The sequence below is a fragment of the Lepus europaeus genome, chromosome X (genome assembly GCF_033115175.1).
Source record: "Lepus europaeus isolate LE1 chromosome X, mLepTim1.pri, whole genome shotgun sequence".
Taxonomy (NCBI): domain Eukaryota; kingdom Metazoa; phylum Chordata; class Mammalia; order Lagomorpha; family Leporidae; genus Lepus; species Lepus europaeus.
The window spans coordinates 94,979,407-95,001,495 of NC_084850.1; the positions used below are offsets into that span (position 1 = coordinate 94,979,407).

The window sequence follows — 22,089 nt, forward strand, 5'->3', positions numbered from 1 at the left end:
ACGAAAAGAATTAAAGAGACATTGTTAAAAGAATTTTGATGAAATATTACTTTTTAAGCAGTGTGCAAGAATAATTGGAGAAAGAGAAAAGATAGCAGATAGGACAACCCACAAAGGGAATAGATGGAGGAATGTGAGACACTCAAAAAAAAATGAATTGATGCTCACCTGATCCAGCATTTTTGCCATCTCCTCCTATGAGTGGTACTGTAATGGCTGCAGGGCCCCCATCCGCAGGCAAAGTAGTATATACCATGGGCAGAGACTGTACCACCACTGGGATAGTCTTCAGGCCACCCATCTTATTTGGCAGAGTGACTGAAGGGATGGTGTGAATCACATGCAAGATCTGCTGGCCACCAGTGGCCTGAGAGGAGGCCAGGATAGAGCCTTGAGTCAAAACAGTAGGGATGCTGGCCGAAGTGCTTGTGTCAGATGTTGATGTGGACACCACAAGGGGCTGGGGAGCAGACTGTGGCTTGGGAGGACGTATTGGAGCTTGCAACATGCTGGCAGGCTGAAGAGGAGCCTTGGGCTTATGAAAGGAGAGGTCAACTGGTTCCACCTGGGGCAGGTTGAAATCATTAGCCAAAAGTTCTTCTGGGGGCTCAATCTTGATGTCATTAAACAGGACTGGATTCTCCATGGGGTTGGCATCTAGGAGTTGTGAAGATGTCATATTAACTCTGTCAGGTGTCTGAGAGGGATCTCTGATCTGAACAGGGTTAGTGACCTGAAATAAATAAATAAACAATTTAAAAGATGCAAAACAGTCAGCATTAGTACCCTAAAGGCACATGTCAGCAATGAAAGAAATAAATCCTTATTCCTTTTTCATGGAAAAAAACGCATGGCATTGGGAAAACGAGAGAGGAGTACACTAAAGAGTAAAAAGGAAAGGAAATGTTACTGAGCATCAGTAAGTACCATGTATTGTATTAGGCAATTGATAAAAATCATTTCATGTAATCTTCACAATAATCCTGCAATATTAATTAGGGTCAAAACTTTCTGAGTATCCAATACAAGAATTTTGCCAAGCAAAGTAGCAGCATAAATGAATAAGGTACAGCAAAGAAGAGCATACTAACATACTAATTATAATGACAAAATAATGTAACTTACAAGTTGTATCATAACAAGTGATGCAATAGACAAACAAGCAAAGTGTTTTAGAAAAAGAAATGGGAACTCTTCATTCTGTCTAGTCAGGGAAGGCTTTAAGAAGGCAGTGATATTTTAGATAAGTCTTAGAGGGAGATCTTCCCATCCACTGGTTCACTTCCCAAATGGCCACAATTTCCAGGCCAGGGCCAGGCCAAAGCCAGGAGCTAGTAGCTTCTTCCTGGTCTCCCACGTGAGTGAAGGGGTTCAAGTACTTGTGCTATCTTCTGCTGCTTTTCCCAGGCACATTAGCAGGGATCTGGATTGGAAGTGGAGCAGCCAATACTAGAACCAGCACCCATGTGGGATGCTGGCACTACAAGCAGAGGCTTAATCTTCTAAGCCACAGTGCCAGCCCCTAAACTTATCTATGGCTTCATGTCCATGAACTCTTTGAAGTACGCTTATATATAGTCTGATTAATCACATACTTTGAATATACCTATCCCTGTGGTTAAAAAAGGCAATTACACAATATTTTACCTTCTCTTTCTACATAGCATGTTATTTGAGGACTTGAAGGGTTTGAAGAAGACATAATTTACAGAGATAATAAATTTTTGGCTCCAGAATTCTGGTAATTTAAAAAATTCTCACTAAGATGTCTCAGGATGGCTCCTTATTCCACTACTCTGAGGATATATTTAAAGCACTGCCATCAGATTTTTCTAAGTCACCTTTTCTCAACTTCAACATTTTGTGATGGCTTTAGATTTTTTTTAAAGATTTATTTATTTACTTATTTGAAAGGCAGAGTTACAGAGAGGCAGAGGGAGAGAGAGAGAGAGAGAGAAAGAGAGAGAGAGAGAGAAAGAGAGAGAGAGAGAGAGAGAGAGAGAGAGAGAGAGAAATCCTTCATCTTCTAGTTTACTCCCCAAATGGCCGCAATGGCCGGAGCTGGGCTGATCTGAGGACAGGAGCCTGGAACTTCCTCTGGGTCCCCCACATGGGGGTGCAGAGGCTAAGAACACTGCTCTCACAGCCACATTAGCAGTGAGCTGGATAGGAAGTAGAGCAGCCAGGACTTGAACCGGTGCCCAAATGGGATGCTGGCACTGCAGGCAGCAGTTTTACCTGCTATGCCACAGTGCCAGCCCTGGCTTTAATGTTTAAGTGCTCTCTACTCAATCATTATCTTCTTCAAAGAAAAAGCATAATTACTTTCCCTATTTGCTATTTTAGAACTTGAGGCTGCAGCTTTGTAGGATTTCTAATTCTGTGAAAAACACTACATGGAAAAAAAATGCAGTAACTGGGGAGTGGTTTTGAGGGAAGCTGTAATTTCCTTTCCTATGCATGACTGCAATCAGTTTACCTTAAGTCAATTTGAGAAGGCAAAAAGAGTTGTTTATTGATACACTACCAAAGATAGTGGAGAAAGTTACCTAGGATTCCCCAATTCCTGAAAGAAATGCAGGTGAATTTCTGCAATATATGTACTCTTAAGTATTTGATGAGGATTGGTGGAAAAGCTTTGGTGGATGGTGAGTCAGAGGAATCAATTGTTAAAAATAATTTTCATTTATCTGAAACATCTCTGAACGTGGAGATTAAAGGTGAGAAGGGAAGACCAGAAAGAAAATGAAAGCACAAAATACTCCAGGCAGCACAGTAGGTGGAAAGAACAGGAAGGGATGTTGTCATGGTAACAAGATTACACTATGGCTCCTCCCAAAAAGAAAAATGAAAGCTGTTTTGTACACAGCTCTGCTCTAGCTCTGCTCTGGGTTTAGACTAATCATTTCATACCTTGAGCATATACATGCACAAATGCACACATGTTGTGTACATTCAGTATTTGTACATTCAGTATTTTAAGTCAAAAAGTCAGTTTAATCCTCTCAAAATCCAATTATTCTCCAATAAGGACATCATGTGTTTGTGTATTAGAGAAAATAAGTGAATGAATATAGATATTACTAGAGAGTTGGATTTCAGCTGGTGTTGTGATGAAGCTGATCAAGCCGCAGCATGTGATGCTGGCATGCTATGAGTGCCAGTTCGAGTCCTGGCTGCTTGGTTTCCAATTCAGCTCCCTGCTCATGTTCCTGGGAAAGCAGCAGAAGATGTCCTAAGTATCTGGGTCCTGCCACACATGTAGGAGACCCAATGGAGTTTCAGGATCCTGGTTTTGGCCTGGCCCAGCCCAGCTGTTGCAGCCATTTGAGGAGTGAACCAGCAGATAGGAGATCTCTCTCTCTCTCTCCTCCTTTACCTTTTCCTCTCTCTTGTAACTCTGCCTTTCAAATAAATAAATCTTTTAAAAAAGTAAGAGAAAGCTGAATTTAATATAATCATAGAGGAATTTCAAATCTTATATCACTACCATCTCAAATATATCAGGAAAAGAAGCACCATAACACAAAAGAACTCATCAATATGTATGAACTAACAAAATAAGCAGTCTTAAGGGAATGGGATAGTAGTGGCCACATCCAGGCAACATGAGATCACAAATGTACACATGCATATATGTGAATATATGTGTATATATATATATATATATGTGTGTGTGTGTGTGTGTATGTGTATATGCATATATTCATTCATTGATTAGGTATTTGCTGAACTACTTGCCTGAAAATATGGAAATATCACTACATAGCATGGAACTGTATAAAACATAAAAATAATATGATACAAACTTTTTTTTCTTTCTTTTTTATTTCTTAATTTTTTTTTTTTTTGGACAGGCAGAGTTAGTGAGAGAGAGAGAGAGAGACAGAGAGAAAAGTCTTCCTTCCATTGGTTCACCCCAAAAATGGCCACCACGGCCAGCGCGCTGCGCCAATCTGAAGCCAGGAGCCAGGTGCTTCTTCCTGGTCTCCCATGTGGGTGCAGGGCCCAAGGACTTGGGCCATCCTTCACTGCCTTCCTGGGCCAACAGCAGAGAGCTGGACTGGAAGAGGAGCAACCAGGACAGAATCTGGCGCCCCAACCGGGACTAGAACCCGGTGTGCCGGCACCACAGGTGGAGGATTAGCCTAGTGAGCCGCGGTGCTGGCCTATTTCTTAAATTCTTAAGATTGTTTTGAGGGAATGCATGGATAACATTATTTTATTTTAATATTTATATATTCATTTTCTCTTCAGAAAAAAAATATATAACATATTGTAGTGTGTCAAATGGTGGTCCCAAAAAAGATTTGTACATATTTAATTCCCAAATCCTATGAATGTTACCTTATTTGGAAAAAAGGGTCTTTGCAGGTAAAATAAACTTTAGAATCTTGAAGAGATCATACCAGATTATCTGGTAGAGGGGGTGATAAATTTAATGACTAGTTCTTTATAAGAGACACATAGAGGAGTGACACAAAGACACAGAGGTGAAGGTGATGTGAAGATTCAGGCAGCATTTGGAGTCATGGAGTCACAAGATAAGGAATGCCTCCATCCTCCAGAAACTGAAAGAGGCAAGGAACTCAATTTCCTCTAGAAGCTTCTGAGGGACTGTCAGTCACACTGGACTTCTGGTTTCCAGAACTATAACAGAATTAATTTCTTTTATTTGAAAACATCAAGTTCATGCAACTTGTTACAGCAGTCCTAGGGAACTAACATCTCACATCAAACCCAGAATTCTCCAAATTCCATGGACATAACTGATGTATTGATTTGTTAGTTTGTTAACTCAGCGAATTTTTTTAAAGAAATATTGATGGCAAAGATATGATAAAAATGTGAATTTAGTAAATAAATTGAAGTTTGGCAGACAAAAAAGTGTCACTTGGAAGACAAGAGATAGAAACAGCTGAGCATAGTCACATGAGCAACTGATAGAAAGTTCAGTGTTCCAGAAACATGGATGCACTAACAATGTGAGAAAGTTGAGGATAACAGTGAAACTTTTATGAGAGAGATAGGACTAGAATTTGGGACCCATGGAAGGTAGGAGATTTGGTAAATTAGGCCAACCAAGGCACCATCCAGGCAGAAAGAAAGTGTGGGAAAAGTGATACTGAGAACCTTTTAGAAATGTATAACCCAATTAGATATTATTATGAAACACTGTTGATTTTCTTGGGTGTGAAAGTACTGATACAGAGAGGAATGCTGTTATTTGTAGGTGATGCATGTTGAATTATTTAGGCATAAAGTTTCTTGATGAAACTTACTTTCAAAAGTAAGAAAACATGGGGCCAGCACTATGGTGTAGATGGTAAAGCCCCCCCGAGAGGAAGGCATCCCATATGGGCGCCGGTTAGAGTCCTGTGTGTTTCACGTCTTATCCAGCTCCCTGCTAATGCACCTGAGAAAGCAGCAGGAGACGGCCCATGTACTTGGGCACCTGCATCCATATGGGAGACCCAGAAGAAGCTTCTGGCTTCTGGCTTCAGATTGGCCCAGCTCCAGATGTCGCAGGCATTTGGGGAGTGAACCAGTGAATGGAAGAAACAGAGAAAGGAAGGGAAGGGAAAGGAGGGAAGAAGGAAGCGAATATCATTATATTATTAGAATTGTATCTATGAACTTCATTGAATCTGCTAAAAACATAAAAACATAAATGAAATAAAAATTTAAAAAATAAAATCAATTTTTAAAATATAAAAAAAACCTCGCTTCATATCAGTTTTGTCACTTTTAGCTGTGTCACACTGGACAATCTAGCATATTTCCTCTCACCTGTAAGAGTGTATTAAAATGCAATTAAAAGATAATTGTTCAATTGAATGAATTAATGTAAATAGTTAAGCCTGTACTCAGTGTTCAATAAATATCACAATTCAAAACTATTTCCACTTTCAATCCAAAACAATTATATTTGTAAATACAGTGACCTCAACTAGGGAATTTGAAATGTAGTTTATTCTCAATGTTTTACGTGATGTATGTCAGAATGTATGTATTTCAAGCTTGCTCAATAAATTAGATAAATAAATTTGCAAAAAGAGAATGAAATATGTTGTGCAGCATACCACTTTTAAATAAAATATAGAGAAAATTTTAAAAAGTCTCATTTTTACAAGATAATCAGAAATTTAGAAAAGGCAGGTGATAACCAATTGAAAAAATCTTTTTTTCTATGATGATACAGGAATTCAGAGAAGCGAGAACAGCATGTGTGTTCTCAGCTAGGCAGCCATTAACCAATCCTAACTCATGACATAAACAATTAACACAATGAACCAAACCAGGAAGTTTCTGGACATTCTGATGATGCAAGCATTGTGTGATTATTGCACAAATTTCTGGCCTTTGTCCCCAGAGAAATGACCAATATTATGTGGCTATGTAGCACAATCAATCCAAGATATCCTGGAAATAGCAAGAAACAAACCAAAAAAAGTGCTTACATCACCTACTACTAGAATTTTCTAACAACAAACCAAATTTAAAAAGTTTTCAAATTCTGGAACTTCGGTATACTTAGATAAGGCAAGGGAAAACATGTTTGGTATTTCACAGTGCCAAAGATTCTACTTGGATGCACTGAAACTTCAGAATAAGGTACTATGCATGTTTGACAACATTTTACCAAGTATTTTTTATACAAGCTCAAATAGATTTTTATCTAACACTACTTGTATCTAACTTCCTTTTGGTATTAACTATGAGAAAGTTTAGGCTACTAGTAGATGTTTTGCAACAATTAGCAAGTTTTGATATGCTAGTAGTTCCTAAATGGTAACAGCTACAAGTAAGGCAAACAAGACGGTAAATTGAGCTTAATGTAATTAAACCAGTACAAAGGAGTCTCGTCCATAGTATGTGTAACTTAAGTTCAATTATACACCATGGGCCAAACATGCAATGATCAAAAACAATTAAAAATCATTACTCCTAAATGTAGCCTAAATATTTTATCTGGTGACTTAAGTAAAACTGTATACACCAAACTATAAACATAATTTTATAAGCAATTTAAGGGATCCTCAAGGGTAATTTTGTTTGTAGTTGGGTTTTTTGCTTGCTGACTCAACCCTGAATGAGATGGAACTTTAACATCTAGCACAGTGTTTGGCTGTAAAACAACACATGATGTTTAATCTTTACTCTTGGGCTTTCCAAGGCCACTTTTCTGCAAAATGGAACATTGAGAATAGTGATTGTATGTGAGAGTTTAGCTGGGTACTGTGTCAGACATTTGGTCAATCATTATACTGGATGTTTCTATGAAGATATGCTTTTGGATGAGACTAACATTTACATTATTGCCCTCCATGTAATTTTACAAAGAAAAATGAGATTCTGTTCTGCAGTAATTACCAGGTAACTATGACTATATTTATGACCAAATGTTAGCAACTCATTTTCGTGATAACTGACCTGTTTGAAAACCTGCATTGAACCACCTTCTGAATTAAGCTGGACTTCCAAATTGTTTATAAGTTGATCCATATCTGGAAAAAAGACAATAGAAAGCAACATTTAGAATAAAATCTAACCCACTACGCACAGACCATAAGCCTCTTACCCTTGATCATACCTGTAGAGTTTTATGAACATTGCTTTTCAGGACTTAGTAGATATTTAGAAGTCACTGAAGCATTCTGATTCATTCAACATATTATTTTCTTAGAATTGTACTTATGAACTACATTGAATCTGTTCTCTTTGTATTATTACATTAAAAGGAGAATTGTGTTGCATTAATTGTGCATTTGCTGTGACCCCGAGAATCTAAGGTAATAATAACTTCTTTTAAAAAAAAACTTATTTACTTATTTGAAAGTCAGAGTTACAGAGAGAGAGGAGAGGCAGAGAGAGAAAGAGAGATCCTCCATCCGCTGGTTCACTCCCCAATTGGCCACAACAGTCGAGTTGTACCAATCCAAAGCCAGGAGCCAGAAGCTTTTTCCGGGTCTCCCATATGGGTGCAGGGGTCCTTGGGCCATCTTCTACTGCTTCCCTGGGCCAAAGCAGAAAGCTGGATTCGAAGAGGAGCAACCGAGATTGAACCAGCGCCCATATGGGATGCCAGCACTGCAAGTGGCAGCTTTACCTGCTACACCACAGCACCAGCCCAGATTAACAACTTCTTTAAAAACAAACAAGCCCCACCAATATTAGCTGCTTTTTTCCTCCAAACTCCAAATGCAAGTGAATCTATTTCTTGCAGCCTCTCTAATCTGCCCAGCCTCAACAGGAATATCAGCATAGTTACATAGTTTCCTGCAACCTCCCTTCCTGGTCTAGTCCTTGCTATAAAGAGATAAACAGCATTGCCAAAGCTCTCTAAAGGAGTATTTTACATGTCTACCTCTCTTAGCCTACAAGCCAGGAGAGGGTAATGAAAATTGATGTATTCCAAGGGCGTAAAACATGGCCAGGCACATGATAGGTATTCAATACATTCCTAAAGTTTCATTCACTCATCTATCTATCTATTTGAAAGGCAGAGTTAGAGATGGAGAAATCTTCCATTCACTGTTTGACTGCCCAGATGGCAGTAACAACCGGGGCTAGGCCAGGCCAAAGCCAGGAACCAGGAGTTTCTTCTGGGGTGCAGGTGCCCAAGCACTTGAGCCATCTTCTGCTGCTTTTCCCAGGCCATTAGCAGGGAGTAGGATTGGAAATGGAGCAGCCAGGACATGAAGCAGGTGCCTCTATTGTCTGTGACAGCTTTGCTGGCTAGGCCACAATGTTGGCCCCCACAAAGGTTTTTGATAGTGACAGAAATGGAGAGCGCAGAAATCTGTTTTTGCAAGTACAGTAATTAGACAAAAAAGAAAGAGAAAAATAAGAGATGTCTGAAGTGTAATTAGTTATGAAAGGAGAGGCGCCAGAGAAGGTACGTAAATTTTTCTGAGTCTTAAGATAGGAAAAGAAGTTGTGCTGATAAATATTAAATCAGGTAACTCTTGTGTATCCACAGGAGGGCACCAAAAAGCCAAGAGAGCTTCCTCAAACATCTGTAGGCATATGGAGGGAATTTGGTTCTCTGGCTACCTTTACAGCACCTTCAGCTAGGCTTCATTATTTCTAGCCAGGGCAATTTACAAGAGCCATCTCTTATCTGATCTTCTTCAATTCTGATGGATTAAGAGGCAGCATGGTTAAAGAAGCAGAGTGAGGTTCACAAGCTGTTTAGATTCTATGGATTTCAGTTTCTTCAACTACCAAGAGCCAGAGTTGGGGTGGGAGTGGGGGAGGGGCGCCTCATCATAGTTAAAGTGAGAATTCCATGTTAGTACATGTAAAATACATTTAAAAGTTCTCAGTTGGCTATTATTGTCATCACCACCATGACTATTATTAATAGTCAGAATCTTGAGTTCTGGATCAGAAGAATATCTCCTAGGTATCATACAGGCCCTTTATATTCAATGACTTTCCAAACCCACTCTACCCCTTATATTTCCAATCTTATTTTCTGGCACTACTATCAACCTAGTCTATCGATCTAAAATCAATTACTTTTGACTCTTCTCTTTACATCTTTGGCCAAGTGGTTATCAGCAGCAACAAATCCTACTGCAGAGATAGCTCTTAAAACTAGCCCTAATCAATTCCCAGTAATTTCCCCCTCCAGTATGCTTCACATTGCTAACAAAGTGTGGTAAAATGTATGGGCTCTGAAGTGCCTGCCTGGGGTCACATCCAGGCTCTGCAACTTCTTAAGAGTAAAATATTTGGGCAAGTTTTCCCAGTCCCTCTATATTCTCATCTGTAAAGTATGAATAATAATAGTAGCAGGTCATAGAGTTATCATGAGGATTTATTACAGTAATATGTGTTCAAGTGTTTATAGTACCTGTCTCATGAGTTGTCAGTTTTCCTCTTACCAGAGGAACTAGCAGTTATCTAGTTTTGTTCCTCTCTGTATCTCTACCTTCTAGCCAAATATTTAATATATATTATATATTAACGTCCAGTAAATGGGAATGAGAATTCTCAGAGCCATATCTACAACCACAACTGCTTATCTTTACAGGCTATAATAGCAATAATTAAGAAACCTGAAAGAGACTGCTTGCAATATCTATATCACAAATATTTTAGTCAAATGGATAAATGAGACAATTAGAAATGTCTCAGCAACTTCTTGTTATAGTGCCATCTCACCTACTCACTAAATGGAATTGGCATTAGATCATTCTGGTCAGTATTCTAAGTATTGGTAGGATTTGTTGATAGGGAAAGATATCTATCAGGAAGTTGTATAATATCCTCCTTTAAATTATTTTTCTTTAATATTTGACCAGTTAAAATTGAAAACTGAAGGGAATTAGAGTCCACAGAAATTCTTAAAGACAGCTCAATTTTACCAACATCTTTTGATTTGATTATTGTTTAAAGCCCTTGTCTATAATCCTGTGGAATAGTGGTCTTTCTACTTTTTACTTGTTGAACACTATGGTTAGTGGTGTATTAAGCCTGCAATTATAAAGTAAATTCAAAGTATGTTATTGCAAAAATTAAAGGAAAAAAAGAAATGAAGTAAGGAGGAGGATTGAGGTATGGAGAAAAAGAAAAAAAAGGTTTAGTTTTTTCAAAAAGTGAGTCTTGTAAATCTCTTGTTTTTCTCTAGAATAGGATTGTTGCTCCAAGTGTCTAAAGGAGACCAGACAGCTGCATAAAAGTTGCCAATGAAGGAAGCAATAAAGAAATGTACAAAGAGGTTATAATATGTACATCAAGCCATTGAGATGTGAAACACCCAGGCATGAGGGCTTCAGACATACAAATTACCTATTTATGGTAATAATTTTTCAATTTGATTAGCTCTTCAAATCTTTCTGTCTGTGGGTTGGAGTGTCTAGGCCTTCTTCAAAGGGTTGAGGGGGGGAGTTGAGAAGGAAACAGTGGAAGAGAATTGTGCTCTATCCCACGTGTCCCATATAGGCAGGACATCATAGATTATATTCCAGGCACCACGAACATAAAAATTTGATAAGACTATGAAACTTTTTTCATGTTCTTAAGCTTATTTTGTAATCCATGTGGCATTTCCCATAAAGATCTTCTTCTTTTATGAAAGTGAACAACCTCTCCAAGGGATAGGAGCAGGTGGCTGGCTAAGAACACATTGCAGCTTTGACCAGTTCTAGAAGACAAAAAAAAAAAAAAACCACCACTTACGGATGAAGTCAGAACTTAGATTTTTATAAAGGGAGACAAAGTAGACTCATTAGAGTCTACAACCAAAAAGAAAGCAAGCAGAGAATTAGGAACCTTGACATGGGCCTAAGACTTAGTGCCTTAATAGGCTACAGCAGTTGACCAATGCAAATAATAATACCTTGTGTGTATTTACATATAGCTTCACAGAAGGGAAATATACAGCTTTCATAACATTCCAATTTTATAGATAATTAATTGGTAAACCCAAGGTCACCAAGTTTAGAAGTGCTAGAATCAGAACTAGATACTTTTTTGCTGACTCAAATTACAGTGCCCTCTCATTACTTTCTAATATTACAAATCTGGTGAACAACTTCTTTCTGAAAAACTATTTGCTAAAAGAAAGACCTAAATGAAAGATCTCTGCGAGTGAGATCCCAGTGGAAAGAACGGGGCCATCAAAGAAGGAGGTACCTTTCTCTGAAGGGAGGAGAGAACTTCCACTTTGACTATGACCCTGTCGCAATAAGATCGAAGTCGGCGAACTCAAAAGGCTTCCATAGCCTTGGCAACTCATGGCTAGAGCCTAGGGAGATTACTGATGCCATAAACAAGAGTGTCAGATTGTTAAGTCAACAACAAGAGTCACTGTGTACTTACGTCCCATGTGGGATCTGTCCTTAATGTGTTGTCCAATGTGAAGTAATGCTATAACTAGTACTGAAACAGTATTTTTACACTTTGTGTTTCTGTGTGGGTGTAAACTGACGAAATCTTTACCTAATATATACTGAATCGATCTTCTGTATATAAAGATAATTGAAAATGAATCTTGATGTGAATGGAATGGGAGAGGGAGCGGGAGATGGGAGGGGTGCGAGTGGGAGGGAAGTTATGGGGGGGGGGGACCGTTGTAGTCCATAAACTGTACTTTGGAAATTTATATTCATTAAATAAAAGTTAAAAAAAAAAGAAAAAAATAAATTAGTCTTCATATGAGGGGAAAGGCTTGGGTGATGTATTTTCATCTTCCGAGGGAAAAAATGAAGCATAGAAAGATCAAATGACGGGAGTAGAGTGATAAAGCTTAATTCTGGTGTTTCTTATCAGTTTATCTTTTCAGTACCTCACACTACTAAACTACTTCAAACTTAGCTGGCTGTTATAGGAAGGATGTAATACTCAATTTCATTATTTTTGTCACTGTCATTCACAAATGGTATGTGCTGTCAGCTTTCATTTTGTTTTGTGGTAGTATGTTCTCTCCTCTTAAATTCCTGTTTTTGGCATCTGGGTTGTCCTCTACTTCCTTTCATCTCATTCCAGCTAAACTGAGATGGCAAGCTACAGGAGTTTTCTATCTTGGAGCCACTTCTGAGTACCTGTTGTATTGATTGGAATACCTAAGACATCCTTCAGCTTTTGTGTCTCTTGAAACTCTTCAGTAGGATAGTCATAAAGAGTAGGCTACAGAGATGCCACAACTGGAAGTTCTTTGAGATTGGATTTTTCCAGTGATGTTTATAATTGAAGGATTTTGCATTCTCCAGTTATTAGGTAGTTTGTTTCTAGCAACCATTTACCCTCTGCTACAAGATTTATTTCAAGTAAAAATTTAAAATTAAAGGATTCAACTAGTACCAAAGTGAAGTAGGATTACAATTTTATTACAGCTATATTATACCCCAGACTGCTAAGATTCAAACATTCTGTCTGCCTTTTATAGGTAAAGTACTTCATCTTTGTGCTCCCTAGTTCTCTTATTTTTTTTTTAATTAGGAAATAATACTTCCTACTACTAGGATATTATTAACAGAAGAGTCCTGTCACATAGTAAGCATTCAGTGAATGTTGACCATTAAAGTTCTTTTATCATCATTCTGTTGTTAATGTTATGGTATAACATAATCTTAATCCTGAAGATTTCTTCAAAAGGCCCATTCCAACATTTTCTGCAATCTCCTGGAAGATAACCCTAGGGTTTGAGATTATAAATAATTTTAAGTGTTATTTATGTTTTTCTTCAGGAAAAAAGAATTATATAAGGATTAGGGTACACATATATTTTAAGGTAGTTTTATTGTTTATCTTCCAGTGATTTCAACCACTTTCACTGTCCTGAGATGCTGATGTTAAGCCCTATTTTCTTTTCCACCAAAATAAAATAACTATGAGCCCAGCATTGTGTTTTAGCAGCTGAGGCCCCTGTCTGTGATGCCAGCATCACAGGGTGCCAAGTCTAGTCCTGGCTGCTCCACTTTCAATCCAACTCCCTGCTAATAGCCTAGGAAAGAAGTAGAGGATGGACCAAGTGCTTGGGCCCATGCATACAGAGAGCCGGGAAAAGCTCCTGGCTCCGGGCTTTCGTCTGGCCCAGCCATGGCCATTGCAGCCATTTGGGGAGTGAAACAGCAGATGGAAGATCTCTCTTTCTCTCTATGTTTCTCCTTCTCTCTGTGTAACTCTGACTTTCAAATAAATAAAATAAATCTTTTAATAAAAGAAGACAAATATGATGAATGAAAAGTCACCTTGGAACGTGATAAAGATTAAGATTCCTCATTCTGAAAATGACAGAAGCCAAGGGGAATTATAATAAAGATTAAAACTAGTATTACAGATAGAATTGAGGCTCAGTGAACTTTAAGTCTGTGTTTCAGTTCTAGTTTAATGACCAAATTATTGGGTGACCTTGGGCAACTCCCATTGCTTAATGTAGAAAATGTTAATAACTTCTTCTCACTTACCTCACAGGATTCTTGAGAGAATTAATTGAAAGAACAGATTTTAAAGTATTATACAAATATAAGATTTGGTTTCTAGAACTACTGTTTATTTATGTGTTTAAATCATAATTAATCTGTGTTACCAAGAAATGTCATTAATTAATTTTGTTTTATTTTTAAATTATTTTTTTAAATTTTGAGAGAGTTACAGAGAGACAGGGAGAGAGGGAGACATCTTCCATCCATTGGTTCACTCCCCAGATGGCCACAATGCCCAAGGCTGTACCAGGACAAAACCAGGAACCAGGAGCTTCATCCAGGTCTCCCACATGGGTGCAGGGTCCCAAACACTTGGACCATCCTCAGCTGCTTATCCCAGATGCATTAGCAAGGAGCTGGATAAGGAACCAGCACAGGAACTGGCACCCACATGGGAAACAAGCATCACAGGTGGCAACTGTTTTTTATTTTTTTAAAGCTTTTATTTAATGAATGCAAATTCCATAGATACAACTTTAGGAATGTAGTGGTTCTTCCTCTCATACCCACCCTCCCACCCCCTCTCCCATCCTACCTCCTACTCCCTCTCACATCCCATTCTTCATTAAGATTCATTTTTAATTAACTTTATGTACAGAAGACCTACTCTATACTAAGTAAAGATTTCAACAGTTTGCACCCACACATACACACACAATGTATAAAGTACTATTTGAGAACAAATTTTGCAGTTAATTCTCATAGTACAACTCATTAAGGACAGAGGTCCTACATGGGGAGTAAGTACACAGTGACTTCTGTTGTTAATTTAACAATTAACACTCTTATTTATGATGTCAGTGATCATCCAACACTCTTGCCATGAGCTGCCAAGGCTATGGAAGCCTTTTGTGACCACAAACTCCACCAGTATTTAGACAAGGCCATAAACAAAGTGGAAGTTCTCTCCTCCTTTCAGAGAAAAGTACATCCTTCTTTGATGGCCCCTTCTTTCCACTGGGGTCTCACTCACAAAGATCCTTCATGTAGGATTTTTTTTTTTTGCCACTGTGTCTTGGCTTTCCATGGGTGGCAACTTTATCTGTTATGCCACAATGCTGGTCCATAGCTCTGTCATTTTGAGTAAGCTACTTTACTATTTTTAGGCCCCTTCCAATTAAATATTCTATAATATATAGTCGTATGAAAAGAATATGGGTGTAAAATTCATAATAATTATCCCAAATGTCTGTTTAACCTATGAGATTGATGTCAAGAAGGACAATTAAATTCTCCAGAAACTAATAGGGTAATTTGGGTTTCACTCTGAAGCATTAAAAAAATTATTATGTATAAGTTCAAGTGCATGCAAAAGTAAGGACCAACACTCATGTGCCTGTTTCCAGCTTCAGTGATTTTCAGCTAACTACAAATCTTTAATCAAAACCCCAAACCACTCCTAACACACAATAGATACATTCATGCAAACCCTTGATACTATACCATTGTGCTCCCATGGCATTTCTATAAAAAAAAAAGATTTTTTTTATTTATTTGAAAATCAGAGTTACAGAGAGAGAAAAACATACATAGAGATATTTTCTATCAACTGGTTCACTCTCCAAATGGCCGCAATGGCCAAGGTTTGGCCAGGCCAAAGGCAGGAGCCAGGAGCTTCTTCCAGGATTCCCTGTGCATGGGCCCAAGCACTTGGGCCAACCTTCTCTGATTCCCAGGTGCATTAGCAGGGAGCTAGAAGGGAAGTGGAAGAGCCAGGACTTGAACCAGCACCCATATGGGATGCCAACATCACAGCTGATGGCTTAACCTGCTAGGGCACAATGATGGCCCAATCTACAGTATTTCTAATGGGATACATTTAATCGTTGCCATCACTCTGCAAGGTAAGTACTACTATCCCATTAGTAATGTGAGGAAATTCAGGCTCAGAGAAATTAAGTAATCCCAAAGTCACATAAACTGAGAAAGACTGAGATTTGAACCCAGGTATAATGTCAGATATTAAAGCTCTTTTTGTTCTTTAAAGTACTTTGGAATAACTCACTAAAGTTGAAAACAATAATGGAAGTGTTTTCCTACTGTCATAGTAAGATCTACTATTGAACATTTACAAAAAGTATGAAAAAATTGTCAATTGTGATGTTAATCAAAGGAGTAAACCTCTAAGAATCATAGTCCAGCATGAGAGTAAGACATGTTCAGTTTAGAAAAAAGATAAAGACCCTAAAGCAAAAACTGATTGCTCTATAACATCATGTAAAATTTCATACCATCCTCATTATCACTTTATGGCACTATTTCATGTAACAGATCTCCAACAAATTAAACATAGTGCTACTGCAGCAATCAAAAGGAATCTATAACAATACAATGGTCTTCATCCATGTTTACTGGATAGGTGCATAAAGACAGAGACATTGTCTCATAGCCTTTTCACTCACTGACTGGGTTATATGGCTCAAGAGCACCAAGTTAAATAGACCTAGAAGAGTCCAGGGCCATCTCACTTTGTAGAACTCCAGAAGGTCAGATTAATGCAGTGACCAATTCAATGCTATATATCTATCCTAGTGTTCTCTACCAAAAAGGGAGAAGGTATGACATTATCCTTTCCATGTCAACTCTCTTGTTTTTTTTTAAAGAAAACCTTTAGATTCACATCACACTCTCCAATTCTAATGGAAAATGAAACAACAAGATCCTTAAAAATTATAGGACAGAGAGAGAAAGAGAGAGAGAGAGCAAGCTAGGATTATTATCCCCAAAAAATCAAAGTTAGACATAGGCTCATCATTGTGAAGACTTTTCTGAAGACACTTTATCTTGTTTGTGAGTGTGTATACCAAGGAAAATAAAAAATAGAAGATATATGTGAAACAAAAAACTGAAAGCAACTCTAGAGAAAAAAAATGGATCACATTTTTAAGGCAAAAGAATGGAGCTAGATCAATAAATTTGGATGGTTACATTTGGCATAATGTAATGAGGAAAAAAAGCTAGACTGATAATTGTCTTGAAAAGAACATGCCAGGTATTTGGAAAATAGAACTGTTACATTACTTACTAGAGATTACAGCCAATTTAAAGAGGAATTTTATGATAATAATCAAGCCTTCACAAAGGACCTATTAAATAGCCAACACTGTAATGGATACTGAGTGTGTGTGGAGGGAACAGATAATACCAGATGGAAGCAAAAAACGTTCTTAGTCTCTGGTCTCTACCTTCAAGGAATTTGCAGTCTAGGTCAGACAGAAAAAACTGGCAGCACAATGAAGATGCTGGCCTGGTTCCCACCGTGATACTAAAAATTAAAATAAATTTGCTAACAACCTTTCAAAAACAGGGGATTTCATTTTTCATTTTCAAATTTTACTTATTTTCAAAGGCAGAAGGAGAGAAGGGGAGTGACAGCACAAGAGTAAGAGAGAGAGAGAGAGAGAGAGAGAGAGAGAGAGAGAACTCTTATATCAGCTGGTTCACTTTTTAAATACCTGCAACAGCTGGGATTGGGCCAGGCCAAAGCTAGGATCTGGGAATTCAACTCACATCTAGGAATTCAACTGAAGTCATACTCTGCCATCTCCCAGGGTATACATTAGGTGGAAGCTGGAATAAGAAGTAGAGCAAGCCCCAGAATGTAGGCATTCTGATAGGGGATGCAAACCTCCCAAGTGGCAATTTAACTCCTTTTCCAAACATTCAACATGTGATTTCATATTTAAAAAAAAACACACACACTTCAAAATTTCAGAGGTAGGGGATGACAACTAAACTTCAGATAACTGTTACTAAGAGTGAATGCTAGTTCAGTATCTTCTGATTACTCAATATAAATGGGAATTATAGAGTTTTAATTGAAATCTGATTGTGAGATGCTGGCAATCAACCAGTTCTTCAAAATATGTGATGAGCAAATTGACATACTGCTGTGTTCTAAATCGTGTACCTCTCCCCAATTCAAATGTTAAAGCAATAACTCTCAATGTGACCATGTCTGGAGAAAGCGCCTTTAGGGAAATAATCAAGGTTAATTGATAAGGCTCTGATTTTACAGGATTAATATCTTCATAAGAAGAAACAACAGAGTTATATCTCTCTTCTTTCTTGCACAAAAATAGGTCATGTGAGTACACAGAGCCTTTACAAGAATCTGACCACACTGGCACCCGGATTCTCAAACTTCTAGACCCCATAACTGTGAGAAAACAAATTTCTGTTAAGACACACAGACAATGATATTTTGTTACAGTAGCCCCAGCCCTCTAAGACACTACTCACAAAGATTTTATTGCTATCACAAACATTACAGCAAAACTTTGGAAATATCTTAAATGCTAGTCAATAGAACACCATTCAAATAAATCACAGCTCATTCATATAGTGAAAAGCTATGCAGTCACGCAAAACAATTTCCATATGGAAAGATCTCCATAGAACAATTTTAAACAGACAAAGCACATTGTAGACAATATTCAGAATATGTTACCAACTCTGTATCAAATGGAAGAGGCAGAAAATATATATATATATACCCATTGATTAATATGAATTAAATATCCTAATAAACAGATAAATTCAGTTGCATCCAGTGAGGCAAAATGGATGGCTAGGGGTTAGGCAATAGAAGGGAGATTTTTTTCACTGTATATTCTTTTGTATGCATTGGATTTTAAACCATGTGAAATGCAGTACCAATTTAAAAAGCATTTTAAAATGAAAGTTATAAAATTTTAGAGGACACAAAACACATGTCTTTGTCATATTTTGTCTGTAGGCTAAATGTTTGCACCTCTGAACTAAATTAAGGTGATGGCAATTAGAATACAACAAAAGGAACTGATGCCAGATAGAAAAACAAAAAACAGCTTTGGCAACCAAAGAGATGAGGAAACTGAGGAAGAGGCATAGTCTGATACCACCATTCTGAGCATAGGATAAAAGAACTACGAAGTACGTTTGCCCACTGTGCATTCTTCCAAGTGCTTCACTAAATTAAGACTTATTCCTCACTGTAGCCCTATGAAGTAGTTTCTACTACTAACCCAAATTCACAGATAAGAAAACTGTAGTACAAAGCTTAAATCAGTTCACTAAGGTTATATTGTTTCAAGACAAGGAATGTGGAAAGGAGGAGTTTTGAATGAAAGGTGAGTGAGAATCTGGTAGTAATTAGGGGTTCTACTTTAGAAATGTTAAGTTTGTCAAACTGGCAGGAATTGTATACTACTACAGTTTTAATGATTTTGTGACTATCTAAAAATTTATATGAGTGAAGTAGAACATCTTTTCATATGATTATCATTTATAGCACTTGCCTATTCTACTGGTCTGTGGTCTTTTTACTTCCTATTTTTGAACCCTTTTTGTTGTTGCTATTGAACTCTTTATTAAGTAGATCTACTAACTCTTTGACTATAATGTAAATAAAAATATGCTATCTTAAAAGTAATGAATAAAATATTAAGTTGAAAATGCTTTAATTTTAAAAATTGATAATTTGAGGTTACAACACAATGTCAAATTGTTAGTCTTTTGAGATATCTAGATTGGCCTCTTGATAATTGTTGCCTCTTGGTAATTGTAAGTTTTATTTGCTCACATTACATATATTTTGTGTAAGTACACAGATAAGATCTTTTAAAATACCATACAGAATATCAAGTATGATCAGACATTATATTAAGGCTTTTTATTACACTAATTTACATTCCTTCCCTCCCAACACACATTATAATAAAACAAATTATGCAAAATAACAGAAAATGGGCCCCTCTTCTTATGAAATATACATTAGATATCAGGCACTGGGTCCTTACTTAGGTTATTTATAATCACAAATTACTATGCCATTTTAAAGATGAAGAAACAGAGGTTTTGACAAAGAAGCTGAACTGGGGATAATAAATAGACCAGAAATCTGACTTCTAAATAAAGTATATTAGTATATAAGTTGATCTTCTGTATATAGAGATAATTGAAAATGAATCTTGATGAAGAATGTGATGGGAGATGGGATGGTTGCAGGTGGGAGGGAGGTTATGGGGGGAAAAGCCGCTATAATCCAAAAGTTGCACTTTAGAAATTTATATTTATTAAATAAAAGTTGAAAAAATAAAATATATCAGTATATAAAATCAGAATAATGGGGCCAGCACTGTGGTGTAATGGGTAAAGCTGCCAACTAAAGTGCCGGTATCCCAAATGGGCACAGGTTTGAATCCTGACGGCTGCACTTCCAGTCCGACTTCCTGCTAATGTGCCTGGGAAAGCAGTGGAAGATAGTCCAAGTCCTTTTGCCCATGCACCCATGTTGGAGATCTGGATGAAGCTCCTGGCTCCTGGCTCGGCCCTGGCCAGGGAGGCCATTTGGATGGAGAGTGAACCAGTGGACAGAAGATTCTCTCTCTTCTCTCTTTGTCTCTCTGCCTCTGACTCTCTGTAACTCTGCCTTTCAAATAAATTTTTAAAATACTTTTTTTAATCAGAAAGAAAATTAAACATGGTCTCACATTGTCTTTGGGTAAAAAAACATGAATCCTATACTATAAAATTATTAATTTGTTCACACTCTACATAGAAATGAGATGGCAGTTATATTAGATGATTATCTAGATTAATCATCAGAACCATGTTTTCCTTCTCACAGACACAAGCATTTTAGAGTATGATCTTAAATCATCCATAAAACATATACCAAGTGTTTACATGGGAAAAGTAATTGGGTAAGTACTTTGAAAACACAATGAGAGAACGCAATGCTCAAGCATCTCTCATTCTGGAACAGAGATAATAACCAAAATTTAGGACAGAGAATAATGCAGTTCTAGAAAATACAGGAAAAGTGATGTTGGAACTCAAAAGAGTATATCTAGAAGCAAGAATCAAGTCAGGTTTCATAGAAATGGTCTTTAAGTGGGATTAATGATGGAAGAGATACTGTTTTCAGGAAAACTCATAAAAAACAAGTACATTATCAGGGAATTTATTTGTGTTAAGTATCAACTGGGCAGAACAAACACAAGTTTATGATATTTAAGACATAGCTGAGGAGGCAAGAACTTGCTGTGAGTGCCATGGGCTAAAGTAGGACTTCAAGGAATAACAGTGTTTATATGGGGAATAAAACAGACATTTGAGATGGAAAGAATAGAGAATGAGTTATATTTTTTCTCAAGGTGGACCTCTGGCACAGTGGTTATGTCACAGCATGGGATGCCTGCATCTCATTTTCTAGGGCCTGGGTTTGACTCCTGGCTCTGCTTTTGATCCAGCTTCCTGCTAAAGTGCACTCTGCTGAAGTGACAGAAGGTGATGGCTCAACTAGTTGGGTTCCTCCCACCTACATGGGAGACTTGAATTGAGTTATAGTCTCCTGGCTTTGGCCTGGCCCATTCCTGGTTATTGTAGGCATTTGGCGAGGGAACCAGCAGATGGAAGACTCTCTCTCTCTCTCTCTCTCTCTCTCAAAAAAAAAAAAATAATTAAAAAAATAGTGCCTGGCATTCTGGCATAGCAGGTTAAGCTACTGCCTGTGATAGGGGCATCCCATATGAGCACTGGTTCAAATCCTAACTGTTCTGCTTCTGATCCAGCTCCCTGTTAATGCACCTGGGAAAGCAGTGAATGATGACCCAAGTACTTGGGCCCTTGCCATATATGTGGAAGACCTGAACGGAGTTCCAGGCTTCTGGCTTCTGCCTGGCCCAGCCCTTGCCAATTCAGCCATTTCCAGCAGATGGAAGATCTCTTTAGCTCTCTATGTCTCTTCTGTAACTCTGTCTTTCCAGCAAATAAATCTTTTTAAAATAAATAAATAATAAGTTAATTTAAAATTTTCTCAGGCGGCTGACATTGTGGAGTGGTGATTTGGGCAGCCACCTGCAATGACAGCATCTCATATAGGTCCCTATTCAAGTCCTGGCTGCTGTATTTCTTATCCACCTCTTGTTAATGTGCTTTGGGAAGCAGGGGAAGATGAATCAAATGTTTGGACCCCTGCTACCCATGTGGGAGACATGGATGGAGTTCCAGGTTTCTAGCTTCCACCTAGCCAAGCCTCTGCTCTCTCTCCAACTCTGCCTTCCAAATAAATAAATAAATCTTTAAAAAAATTCTCAGTGCCTAATAGATAGTATGTCAACACATATTTGTTAAATGAATTATATATCCAAAGGCAATCTTTTCTTCA

At 37.7% G+C, this 22,089-nt stretch overlaps 1 protein-coding gene across 3 annotated transcripts in view; it reads right to left on the bottom strand.

Annotated features, from left to right (window-relative positions):
- The window catches only part of KLF8 (KLF transcription factor 8), a 296,444-nt gene that overhangs the window by 16,147 nt on the left and 258,208 nt on the right, over positions 1–22,089 (bottom strand). For all 3 annotated transcript variants that reach the window (XM_062183405.1, XM_062183406.1, XM_062183404.1), the window contains 2 exons: positions 7,435–7,508; positions 169–733 (listed from right to left, as the gene is read on the bottom strand). In XM_062183405.1, coding sequence (XP_062039389.1) covers positions 169–733; positions 7,435–7,506 — 637 coding nt within the window. In that variant the 5' untranslated portion in view covers positions 7,507–7,508. The remainder of the gene's footprint in view (positions 1–168; positions 734–7,434; positions 7,509–22,089) is intronic.